General features: G+C 49.8%; 1 protein-coding gene across 3 annotated transcripts in view; it reads left to right on the forward strand.

Moving 5' to 3' along the window:
* Positions 1-12,621, forward strand: part of GDPD4 (glycerophosphodiester phosphodiesterase domain containing 4) — an 84,711-nt gene extending 72,090 nt beyond the window's left edge. For all 3 annotated transcript variants that reach the window (XM_054015807.1, XM_054015808.1, XM_054015809.1), the window contains 4 exons: positions 2,882-3,029; positions 5,130-5,212; positions 8,033-8,115; positions 12,029-12,621. In XM_054015807.1, coding sequence (XP_053871782.1) covers positions 2,882-3,029; positions 5,130-5,212; positions 8,033-8,115; positions 12,029-12,060 — 346 coding nt within the window. In that variant the 3' untranslated portion in view covers positions 12,061-12,621. The remainder of the gene's footprint in view (positions 1-2,881; positions 3,030-5,129; positions 5,213-8,032; positions 8,116-12,028) is intronic.
* Positions 12,622-12,907: the final 286 nt, after the last annotated feature.

Below are 12,907 nucleotides of genomic sequence, written 5' to 3' on the forward strand. Positions count from 1 at the left end.
ATGAGCTTACTTTGCATAATCCAGAATTTTGCATACATTTTGAATATGCAGTTAGTACTGCTCTAACATTCAATGCCTGCAAAATGTAAAAGGCTAAAGTGACACGACTCGATTTCTACAGCAGTTGTTTTAAGACTTCTGAATTTTTTATTGTACCGGTCACTTTTGTTTTAATGACTGTAATAAAGCTGCAGCAAAATGTGTGGCTATCAAAAAATTAGCAGGCACAACATAATACTTGCGTGTGGATATCATTCCAGCAATTTTTTTCTTAAACAAATAGATCTACTCTGGCTTTTTCAAATTACCGCTATTAATAAAGGTCCATTAATACTTTTCTGTGATTTTCCACATCTTGTCTGAAACTCAGCTGCAAATATTTGAAGGTCATCCCATGATTCAAGTAGGGTCCTACTTACATATATATATATAAAATATCATAGTTGGCATGGCTAAATAATGAATTGGGAAGTGACCACTGCCCCCTAGTGGATTATTTATAGGACACATAACCCTCTAGAACAGTGGTTCCCAAATTTTAACAACCTGTCAACCCCTTTCACTAAAATGTCAAATCTCCCGAACCCCCTCCTAAAAATGAATATTTCCAGGGATTTTCTCCTTCACCAGAGTATAAATAATAAAAGTAGTGATCTTGGAAATATAAAATTTGTTTTTATGTCATGCTTATTACTATTTATCATTACAGTATTTGTATTACATTATGAAAATGGCAACTCTCTTCCAAGATCTCACTTTTGTAGCTTGTATCACTTTGAATAAGCCTGTTATAAGACAAGGCTCCTATGTTTCATCAAGAAGTATCAGATGTGAAACAGCATGAAGTTATTTAAGAAGCCAACTCAGAGTTCCTCCTACACAAGCATTCAGGTGTTGAGCAGTCCACGCAAAAACCCATGTTACAACAAAGCTTAAACTTGTTCTTGATAATAATTTTAAAAACAATACTAGCTGCCTATTTAATTTTAAAAACAGCAAAAAATATCCACCTTCCTTTCCATTTCTTATAAGGAGTCTTGAAGTTTAAATCTCCTCAGTGTGATAGATATGCTTGCTTTGATCTGGTTAGCTCTTGGAAGTCCAGGGGCTCCGGGCTGCTGGCAAAGTGCTGCTTGGGGTCCCTAGGGACTGCTCTGTCCGCCATTAGGGAATTTTTTCCTGAGAACCCCCTGTAACATTTTGCGAACCCCCAGGGGTTCACGAACCCCAGTTTGGGAACCACGGCTCTAGAACCAGGGGCAGGCAAACTTTTTGGCCTGAGGGCCGCATCCTGTTTCGTAAATTGTATGGAGGACTGGTTAGGGGAGAGGGTCGTGGCCCGGCCCCCACCTCCTATCTGCCCTCCCCCCCCGGGACTCCTGCCCCATCCAACCCCTCCTCTCTTTCCTGACTACCCCCGCCCCGGGACCCCTGCCCCCCGGACCGGCGCAACCCATTAGGCGACCTAGGTGGTCGCCTAGGGCGCTAACATTTGGGGGGCAGTGACCGCGGCGGCCGGATCTTCGGTATTTCGGGAGCGGGACCTTCCGCCACCTAGGGCAGCAAAAAATCTGGCAGCGCTCCTGCCTGCCCCATCCAACCATCCCTTCTCTTGTCCCTTGACTGCCCCCAGAACCCCTGCCCCTGACTACCCCCTGGCGCCCCATCCAACCTCCCCTCCTTCCTGACTCCCCACCCGGGACCCCCGCCTCCTGAGCACCACCCCGAACTCCCCTGCTCTCTATCCAACCCCCCCTGCTCCCTGCCCCCTTACCACACTGCTGTTGCCACTGCCACCACGCAGCTCAGAGCATCGGGTCGGGTCAGGCCGGGCTCTGCAGCTGTGTTGCCCCAGGAGCTCACAGTCCCGCCACCCAGAGCATTGCGCAGGCAATGGAGCAAGCGAGCTGAGACTGCGGGGGAGGGGAACAGCAGGGATGGGGCCGGGGGCTAGCCTCCCAGGCCTGGAGCTTGGGGGCTGGGCAGGATGGTCCTGCCGGCTGGATGTGGCACGCGGGCCGTAGTTTGCCCACCCCAGCTCTAGAACTGTACTACCACCGCTACAAGTTTACAATACTTTGAAAAGGTAAAATCTCAAAGGGAAAGGCTCACATTTCAGTCAGTAGTTTCTAGAATGGTTCTGTCTCGTGAAAAACTCAGCTCTGCTGTTCTGCTTTCTCTCTTCAGTTGTCAAAAAAGCAACAGTTTATTGCTTCGAGTTAGAAAAGGTTGAAGCACCTTCCAATAATGCTTGTTCCAAAATTTCAAGCAGAGTTACCAACAGTTTAGTGTTCCAATGTAGCGAGTTAAATTGTACAACAAATATTGACACTGACAATATATCTATTTAGAACAAGCACCATTTGCTTTAATAATCTAGAAAGAATGGTCATATTTTGTTAAGGTTCCATTTAGGAATGTGTTATAAGCATGTCGCAAACATGAGAACCAGGTGGTATAGATGGTTATAAGCCCATCAGTAGAAGGTGTTACAGATGGGTGTAAACTGAGCTTATAAGTGACTTGTTAGATTCTATAACAATTCATTAACTATTGATTAAAACAGCTAATCATTAACTCTTTATAAACTGAACTTTAATACAAAAACATGATCGAAAGAACCCTGTTTTTACATTGTTATTCAAATGTGACTGTCCCCAGAGGACCAAATGTTCCAGTTTGGCCAATCATAACTGACACCAGTCTTTTCATATAATCAGCTGGTTGGGCAACCTTGGCCCTGTCCACTCCGATGCTCTCGAACTCCCAAGGCAATCCCCCTCAACGGACTCCTAGCACTCCACTGAGACGGCCCAAAGGGAGGCTATTTGCCCTTAAAGTTGCTTTTTGGTTGAGGCAAACACGTCTTTGTATTTTAAAGGAAATACGCTCAGGCCAACATCACCACCAACCTCTACGTGATCAGTGAGCCATGGCTCTTCTCTTTGGCCTGGTGCGTCGGAGTGCACTCTGTGACCACCAATGCTGTACACTCTCTGAAGGACATCAACCGACCTCTCTTCCTCATGGTAAGGGGAAAAACCAGCCCTGCTCTCTGGGAGAGAGGGACCCAAAAGACTGGTCAGGGGCTGATGATGGTCATCTGTGCCTTTTATTATATGGAGAGATATCTATCTCATAGAACTGGAAGGGACCTTGAAAGGTCATGAAGTCCAGTCCAGTCCCCTGATTTCACAGCAGGACTAATTACTGTCCCTGACAGATTTTTGCCACAGATCCCTAAATGGCACCCTTGAGGATTAAACTGACAACCCTGGGTTCAGCAGGCTAATGCTCAAACCACTGAGCTATCCCTCCCCCTTTGTGGGACAGGTTCATCCCTGCTGTGGGGAAGAGGTGGAGGGGAGACCTCTGCCACCAGACACAAGCTAGGGCAATGTCCTAAGTGGCATCCCCTGTTTAAATGGCCCCTGTGGAGCTCGGCAGGAGTCCAGGTTTGCACCAGCCTTGTTCTCTCCCCATTCCTCTGAACTCGGAACACCTCTGCCCCTGGGGGGTGCTATGGTGGCAGTGCATAGGCCCCCCTGCACCAGTATTCCCTGAGGGAAAGGGTGAGGAATTAGCCCCTTCCCTGCCATCTCTTTGGACCAGCCACATTGGCACTAAGGGGCACCGAGGCACTGATGGTTCAGACCCAATGGCCACATTCTGGCTATTAATAGGAATAAAATTGAACGTACCCACTGGCAAAACATCCCCGGCGTGGCTGAAAAACGCAGCTGAGCCGAGGCCTGCAAGAGCTGAGAGACTCAGGCCTTGAGAAGAGGGAAAAGAAACCAATTTTAGAGAGCCCCTGCAGAGCTGGGGCTCCACCCACCTGAGGAGACATCCTCCTGCCTGCTGAGGGAGGTCTTCTGTCTAGAAGCCCCCTGGCCACGCTAGCGGTCTAGGCAGTGTGTCACTTCTTGCAGCACCCTAGCTTCTTGCTCGTGCATGATCTGGAGGCAGAGGCCTGAGGAAAAGGAGCATTATAATCACCTTACTTTGGTGGGAGAAGCTTGTGTTTTCCTCCAGCCACTCCAAGAAGCTGGTCTGACAGATCCATGGATCTCACCTTATTCATCCAGACCCCTCCGAATACCGTGTTGGGTGAAGGGGTCTCCTGTGCTGTTGGTCCCATCCATAACCTGCCCACCCTGAAGCTTCCTACGTTTTACATATAGCCACAGGACTTCTTTCAAGCTCACAAACTGGATATAATCCCAGATAGGCCAAACCTGCAAAGTTTAGACCCAAATTGGGACTTTCCCAATGGTCAGAGGCCTTCAGATTTAGGGATTTGGTTCAACCTGTTGCAGGGATATGGACAAAGTTCTCATCTGGATCCTCCTGGGATTCATATCCAGGGATTTGGGGTAGGCCTATTTCAGTGTTCCCCAAACATTTCAGGGTCGCATCCCCCCCCTTACCTCTGTGTGTGCCTCCCCCCAGCCCCTCCCAAGCTGGGGTTAAGAGTGGGGCCACGTCTCACAGGGCGGGGGGAGGGGGAATGTGGACAGGGGTAAGGGGGCCTAGGGTGGGGTTGGGGCTGGGAGCGAGGCCTGGAACGGAGCTGCAGGCAGGCCCATGGCTGGGTGTGGAGCCACGCTGAGGCTGGGGACAGAGCCAGGCATGGGGCTGGGAGTCTGGGCCGTGTCCTGGGCCCTGCCACAACCCCCCAAATGTTCCTCTGTGGCCTCCTAGGGGACTGTTGAGTAGTCAGCAGGCCAGGATTTAGGCAGTGTCTGAATGGTGACATCGCAGGTTGTATTTTGTCTTGGAGCTGGACAGCCAGAGAACTACAGGCTCTGTCTGTGACTCGGTGTCCAGTCACCTCACTAAAGGATATTCATCCCAATTGAGTCCAGGCTCCTCTCCGCTGCCAGGAACATGGCAGGCCCCATCTCTGGGTACAATGATAACCACTAGGCCATCCAGACAGGAGGCAACACCAAGCAAGGTGGCTGCTCCTTTCAAAGGTCAGCAAACTCTAAACATCAGCAGGAAGGTGTCATACAAGGGTCAGTCAGGTTAATCATCCAAATTGCATACAAAAAAATCAGATGTTTGCAAGTATTACTTAGACTAAACTCTTGCTACTGGACACGTTCTCTGTTGTTCTCTTCCAGACTCCAAAGGAGTACAGAATAATGTGGCTTCTCACAGATGCAGTCGCAGCCCTGCTCATCTCACTCATATTTGCTCTGCATTGGTAAATATCCTGCTGCTAAAATCTCTGGGGATGTTGATGGCCGCAAACCTCTTAGGGATGGGTTAAACCTGATGATACAAAGGGCCTGTCAACACTACAAAGTTAAGGCGACACCAGGCAGTTTACGTCGACCTAACTATGAGGTGTACACACTGCCATGCCACCACCCCCCCCCCGCTTTAACTCGCCTGCTACTCCGACCTAACAAAACCATTTTGATGAGAGGCATTACGCTTAGGGTGACATATTTAGCGCGACGCAGTGTCAATGTAAACACTGCCTTGCTTACGTCGGCCTCCAGGAGGGATCCCACAATGCCCACCGTGACCGCTCTGGGCACCGTTTTGAACTCCGCTGCCCTGCACCCAGGTACACAGGTGAACACCCCTCCCCTGTTAACGTCCCGGGACGTTTTGAAATTGCTTTTCCTGTTTGCGCCAGTGCAGAGCTCATATAGCAGCTGCCCAGCTGAGCAAGCCGGCTCTCCACAGCAAAGACGCGCCTGCCTGGAGTACATGGGAGATGGTGGCTCTCCTGGGTCTCCGGGGAGAGGAGGTTGTGCAGGTACAACTCCTCTCCAGCCTCAGGAATTTGCTTGGGGCATGGAGGCGAAGGACTATGATAGCAACACGTAAAAATCAAAGAGCTGCGGCAGGCATAGCAAGGCAAGGGAGGCAAATAGTTGCTATGGTGCGGATCCACAGGCATGCAGCTTTACAAGGAGGGGGCTGGCATCAGGTTGGTATTATATGGGTGGGAGGCTGGTGGGGAGAGCATTCAGGGTGGGGGTCTGGGAGCTTAGCCTCAGGCTATGAGAAAAGACGGCGTGATTTTAAGAAAGAATGAAAAGAAACAGAATTAAAACGTTCTCTGGACAAGTGAAAACCAATACCACTGGCATTCACTTTTTCACAGAGATGTAAACTGTGTAGGGTTAAATTACTGACGGAGGGTGGGAAATTGATACCGTTTTTGTACACCCACTGTAGTTTATTCATTAAAGAAAAGAGATTTACTTCTCCTGAGGAACGGGAAGTGAGGTTTTTATGCATCCGAAGAAGTGAGGTTTTTACTCACGAAAGCTTATGCCCAAATAAATCTGTTAGTCTTTAAGGTGCCACCAGATTCTTTGTTGTTTCTCCTGAGGAAGGTTTTTGTGTTCAAACAAAACCTAGTTTTCAAGACACCTTTACTTTAGTAAATTCCCTGCCCTCCCTGTCCCCCATTCCATGTATCTTCTGGGGCCGCAGCAGTACCATAGGCACTCCACCCGTGCGGGAGAGTAAACACAATGACAGCCACGCACACACACCCAGCTGTGAGAGCCTCATGGGTGTAATGTGCTTGTGAATTCCCTGTTCCTTCCCCTTTAACGATACTTTCCCCTGCATGTATGACGTTTCCCTCAGCATTACACAGGGGTATGTTTGCATGGGTGTGGAATAAAAATCTACTTATGGAAACGGAATTTATCTTTATTATTCTCCATTACTGACAATAGTAATAGGTGCATGTGCATTGCAAGGTTCATAGCACGGTGCTAGGGTGACCAGATGTCCTGATTTTATAGGGACAGTCCAGATTTTTGGGTCTTTTTCTTATATAGGCTTCTATTACCCCCCAACCCCGTCCTGATTTTTCACACTTGCTATCTGGTCGCCCTACACGGTGCAAACAAACAATGCTAGGCTCAGCACACTACAGCTACACACACTACTTTGGCTCTGTGTTAAAGGTCAAGATCTCCCTCAGAAGAATAGCTCCCCTGCCCCCCGACGCCTCTTAGAGCTTTCTGTTCATAACGCACAGCTCAATACTGAAGAGCAGTGCAGGATCCAGGCTTTCTGACAGAGGTGGCTGGCTCGTAGGTGACCAGAGCAGTTGAAACGCCGCTGGAAACCTACAAGGATGCCCAAGGAATGATGGGATTGAGAAACTTGCATCATGTGATGCTGAACTTGCCCCCATGAGGCATTGCAAACCCTTCCCAAAGCACCCTGTGACTAGTTGCACAGTGGGATAGCTACCCATGGTGCACTGCTCTGTGTCAATGCAAGCGCTGCTACTGTGGATGGGCTCCGCCGACACAAGGAGCATAGTGTGGCCATGCAACAGCAGCTTAATTACAGCGGTGGCTGTACGTCGCCATAATGCAACGTAACTTTGTAGTGTAGACATAGCTTAATTCTGCCTGGTCCCCATGGAGGGGAGTGAACTAGCTGACCTGTCCAATCCAAAACAGGCCTTTAATTAGCAGTATCCCCTCCTTTTCACCCAATAGCCTGGCTTTCCCCTTCACGTTTCTTAACCCAGCTCTTCCTTTTCATGCCAATGCCAAACTGCTTGGTCCCTTCATGGGGACCATGCGCCCCCACCACTTTGGTGAGTGAATGGCTCCATCCCCCATCCCGGCCTCCAGCTCTTCCTCCTCCTTGCCCCCTACCCCTTGCTTGTCTGCTGTCCAGCCCAGCTTGTCACATTGCTCTGAATGTCGATGGTAAGCTCTGCAGGGCAGGGGCTGTGCTTTTGCTCATTTCCTGTAACACTCACACCCTTCTGGGGGTTCAGCGGACAGCAGTAATGAATAGATCTCACTGCAGCTGGCAGCTGGAGGGACCCACACAGCCCTGCTAACATTCAGGTGACAGCCGGCGTTTAACAGCCCGGGACAGTCTTGGACTTAGGCTTCTAAGTCACCTCAGCACTTTTGAAAAATGTGACCGTGTTTGTATCCTGTTAGCACCGCAGTGGGCTCAGTGCACCAGCTGCCTGACCCAGTCTTTGAGCCCATTGCTTCATCGCTGGTTTAACTCTTTCCAGGTGGAGAGAGAAGGGCTTCTCCTGTTGTTCAGATGACAGCGGCGTAGTGCTCGAGAATGGTACATACAACAAATTCCGAACTGGTGAGTCCGGCACTTGCGGGGGTTGTGGCTCCAGCACTCTGTACCGAGTCCAGCATGGAAACGGGATTGGGGCTTGTCTAGATGAAAGATTAGTGCGTGGCCAGCTGGGGTGTAAATCTACACTGTCCTAGACTGCCGCATGCTGACTGTCCACATGTACTCTGCTGCCATTCGCTAAACACTCCCATTGCCCTCCTCCTGCTTCAAAGCAGAGTAGATCAAAGCACACTAGGGACCATTGTGAGTGGGACAGTGCACAGCAGGCTAGTACGCTGTGGATTTATTGCACAGCAAACCGGGGGTATAACTATTCTCTAGACAAGCCCTTACTCTCTTCGTTCACTTACACCTTAACACTGGGCATGCCCATGGTTACAAAGCACTACAACAGTCTATAGCAACGGCTCAAACAGCAATAAGTCACCAGAACCAGATGGTATTCACCCAGGAGGTCTGAAGGAACTCGAATATGAAATTGCAGAATTACTAACTGTAGTCTGTAACCTATCATTTAAATCAGCTTCTGTACAAAATGACTGGAGGATAGCTAATGTGATGCCAATTTTTAAAAAGGGCTCCAGAGGTGATCCCGGCAGGCTGGTAAGCCTGACTTCAGTACCAGGCAAATTGGTTGAAACTATAATAAAGAACAAAATTGTCAGACACATAGATGAACATAATTTGTTGGGGAAGAATCAACATGATTTTTGTAAAGGGAAATCATGCCTCACCAATCTACTAGAATTCTTTGAGGAGGTGAACAAGCATGTGGACAAGGGGGATCCAGTGGATATAGTGTACTTAGATTTTCAGAAAGCCTTTGACAAGGTCCCTCACCAAAGGCTCTTAAGCAAAGTAAGCTGTCATGGGATAAGAGGGAAGGTCCTCTCATGGATTGGTAACTGGTTAAAAGATAGGAAACAAAGGGTAGGAATAAATGGTCAGTTTTCAGAATGGAGAGAGGTAAATAGTGGTGTCCCCCAGGGGTCTGTACTGGGACCAGTCCTATTCAACATACTCATAAATGATCTGGAAAAAGGGGTAAATAGTGAGGTGGCAAAATTTGCAGATAATGTAAAACTACGCAAGATAGTTAAGTCCCAGGCAGACTGAGAAGAGCTACAAAAGGATCTCTCAAAACTGGGTGATTGGGCAACAAAGTGGCAGATGAAATTCAATGTTGATAAATGCAAAGTAATGCACATTGGAAAACATAATCCCAGCTATACATATAAAATGACGGGGTCTAAATTAGCTGTTACCACTCAAGAAAGAGAGCTTGGAGTCATTGTGGATAGTTCTCTGAAAACATCCACACAATGTGCAGTGGCAGTCAAAAAAAACAAACAGAATGTCGGGAATCATTAAGAAAGGGATGGATAATAAGACAGAAAATGTCATATTGTCTCTATATAAATCCAGGGTATGCCCACATCTTGAAAACTGGGTGCAGATCTGATTGCCCCATCTTAAAAAAAAAAAAAAAAAAAAAAGGATATATTGGAATTGGAAAAGGTACAGAAAAAGGCAAAAAAATGATTAGGGGTATGGAACAGCTGCCGTATGAGGAGAGATTAATAAGACTGGGACTTTTCAGCTTGGAAAAGAGACGACTAAGGGGGGGATATAAAATCATGACTGGTGTAGAGAAAGTAAATAAGGAAGTGTTGTTTACTCCTTCTCATAACACGAGAACTAGGTATCACCAAATGAAATTAATAGACAGCAGGTTTAAAACAAACAAAACGAAGTATTTTCTCAAACAATGCACAATCAACCCGTGGAACTCTTTGCCAGAGGATGTTGTGAAGGCCAAGACTATAACAGGGTTCAAAAAAGAACTAGATAAATTCTTGGAAGATAGGTCCATCACTGGCTATTAGCCAAGATGGGCTAGGATGGTGTCCCTAGCCTCTGTTTGCCAGAAGCTGGGAATGAGCAGCTGGGAGTGGATCACTTGATGATTACCTGTTCTGTTCATTCGCTCTGGGACACCTGGCATTGGCCACTGTCGGCAGACAGGATACTGGGCTAGGTGGACCTTTGGTCTGACCCAATATGGCCGTTCTTATGTTCTCAAAGCACAGCCTCTTACAGTGTCCATGAGCTCTATAGAGTACTCTAATATTTTGCGTATGCAGCATGCACCCTGGTTAGTCTGTTCCATAATTTTGCCTGTGACCCAGACTTACAGTGTAACTGGGTTGGTGGTTCAATGAGAACAGCGCTCAGGCAGTACAGTCATGTTGGATTTAAGTATTCTGTATAAAGCAAACAGTGATGATGCAACATTAAGGCCATGACTTTCAATGCATAGGGGTCAGGAAATGGGAAAAGTTTTGGTTAGCTCATCCACACTGCACCTACTGTACTCTACTAGTTAGAGCTGCATCTAACTCGATACACCAAAAAGCACCTAATTCAGTGCCCATTTACACCAATGTTATTGCACTGTAACGCCTGTGAAGTGAAAACCTGACGTTAACTGAGAGCAGGAGCAGGCCGAGTGCATGCCATGTGGCTGTGCTAACATTACAGCTTGGTGAAACGTTAGGGTTACCATATTTCAGCAAGCAAAAAAGAGGACGGGAGGAGCCCCGCCCTAGCCCCGCCCCTGCCCCTCCCACTTCCCGCCCCCCCTGAACCCTCAACCCTCCCCCCGTTCCTTGTCCCCTGACTGCCCCCTCCTGGGACCCCTGCCCCTAACTGCCCCCCAGGACTCCACTCCCCATCTAAGCCTCCCTGCCTCTTGTCCCCTGACTGCCCCAACCCTTATCCACACCCCCACCCCCAGACAGACCCCTGGGACTCCCACGCCCCATCCAACCACTCCCCACCCCCTGACAGCCCCCCCCCAGAACTCCCAACCCATCTAAACCCCTCTGCTCCCTGTCCCCTGACTGCTCCGATCCCTCTCCGCACTCCTGCCCCCTGACAGCTCCCCCCAGAACTCCCAGCCCCCCCCCGCTCCTTGTCCCCTGACTGCCCCCTCCTGGGACCCCTACTCCTAACTGCCCTCCAGAACCCCACCCCCTACCTAAGCCTCCCTGTTCCTTGTCCCCTAACTGCCCCCTCCTAAGACCCCCCCCAACTGCCCCCCAGGACCCTACCCCCTACCTGTACCCTGACTGCCCAAAACTTTCTCCACTCCCCCCAAAAAGCCCCCCCCCGTTTCTTGACTGCCCCCTCCATAACCTCCCTGCCCCTTCTCCTGCCCCCTGGCCCCCTTACCCTGCTGCTCAGAACAGGGTGTTGGGCTCTGTGCGAGCCCGACACGTGGCTGCGCTCCCCAGCACAACAAAACCCGGTCCCTGGCCTTGCACAGTGCTGCCGGAGCCGGGCTGCAGGGGAGAGCTGCCGGCTCAGAATGCAGGGCGGATCCGGCTCCTCTACAGCTGCTCCAGAGTCCAGCCCGGGACTTTCCTGCAGCCCTCCCAGCTGCTCGCTCTGCTCTGCCGGGGGAGGGGGGAAATCCCGGACATTGTGAGTGCTTTACAAATTCCCCCCGGACGCTATTTTTAGCACAAAAAGGAGGACATGTCCGGGTAAATCCGGACGAATGGTAACCCTAGAAACGTCCACAGCTCAGCTGAATGCCCCAGACTGCCAGGAGCTTGGGATGGGAGAAGCTGGGCGTTGTAAGGTCGCAGCCAAACCAGCAAACTTTTGACACCTCAAACTAGCAGGGTTTTTTGCAGCCTCATTTGTCTTTCGAGCCCTGAAATGAAAACAAAATGGCGAGGGCTTGAAAACCTGGGTACAACTAACTGACTAAAATAATCCCCTGGGACACGCAAAAGAAAACATTGAGTCGTTTTCAAGGCCCACTGCTGATTGACATGGGACCAGTAAACAAGCCACCCACCCATGTCCGCGGGCAGTTTCTGTGGTTCAACAAGTCTCCTCTTTTCAGAGCTCAATGATCTGCCGACTGTCGTGGTCTGAGAGAGCAAGGCCAGCGGCGTGGTGCTGACTTCCTACTTGTCACCCGGAGAACAGGGAGCTATGGCACCGTACAGACACTGAATTGGGATCAAGCCGGAGAAGCCAAGTGCCGCTGTGCTGTTAGCTGAGCTGGCTCAGTAGGGAGGCCTGTTGGTCAGGGCACTGCTTGTACATGACTATGGCAGTGGAGTTCGGATGAGCCTGAAGGACCTTTTAGCTCTGTGATCCCACGCAGAGGGCAGCTAGTCTCTGGGACTCAGCTTGATGGCTACGAAGTGCCCCTCCCTTCAGAAATGCCTAAGACTCCTTCCATAGGCCTCTCCCCAGGAGGCTCCAGGGCCTGCTTGGGACGGTGGCTGGATGGGCGAGCAGCTGTAGCGGCCGGCTGTCAACAGATATGAGGAAGGACCCTCCCAGCGGAACTGAGTCTGTCTCTGTGCGATCGCTGGCCTTTAACACTGGGAGAGTCACCTGGAAATGCACCTTTTAATAAGTGGATTTGAAGCTGCTGTTGGTTTAAGTATTTTTGTATGGAGGAAATAAAACCCACCTGCGGAGAGAGCATCGGTCGGGCTCAGTGAGTTCACAGGGAAGGGAAGGGAAGGGAAGGGAGGGTTGGGAGGACAGTGTGTCGAAAAGGGCAAGTCTTGCCCCCTTCTCAGCAGTGAGGGAGGCCTGGATACAAGGGTACCACATGAGGGATGGGGGCAGAACTTTGCTCCTTACATAAGGAACACTGTGGCTGGGTGGGGGAATAACGGGCCTGACCCAAAGTCCATTGGAGTCAATGGGACGCTTGCTGGTGATCTCACGGGGCTCTGGCTCAGCCCCAGCCACAACACATGGC

The sequence above is a fragment of the Malaclemys terrapin genome, chromosome 1 (assembly GCF_027887155.1).
Source record: "Malaclemys terrapin pileata isolate rMalTer1 chromosome 1, rMalTer1.hap1, whole genome shotgun sequence".
Lineage (NCBI taxonomy): Eukaryota > Metazoa > Chordata > Testudines > Emydidae > Malaclemys > Malaclemys terrapin.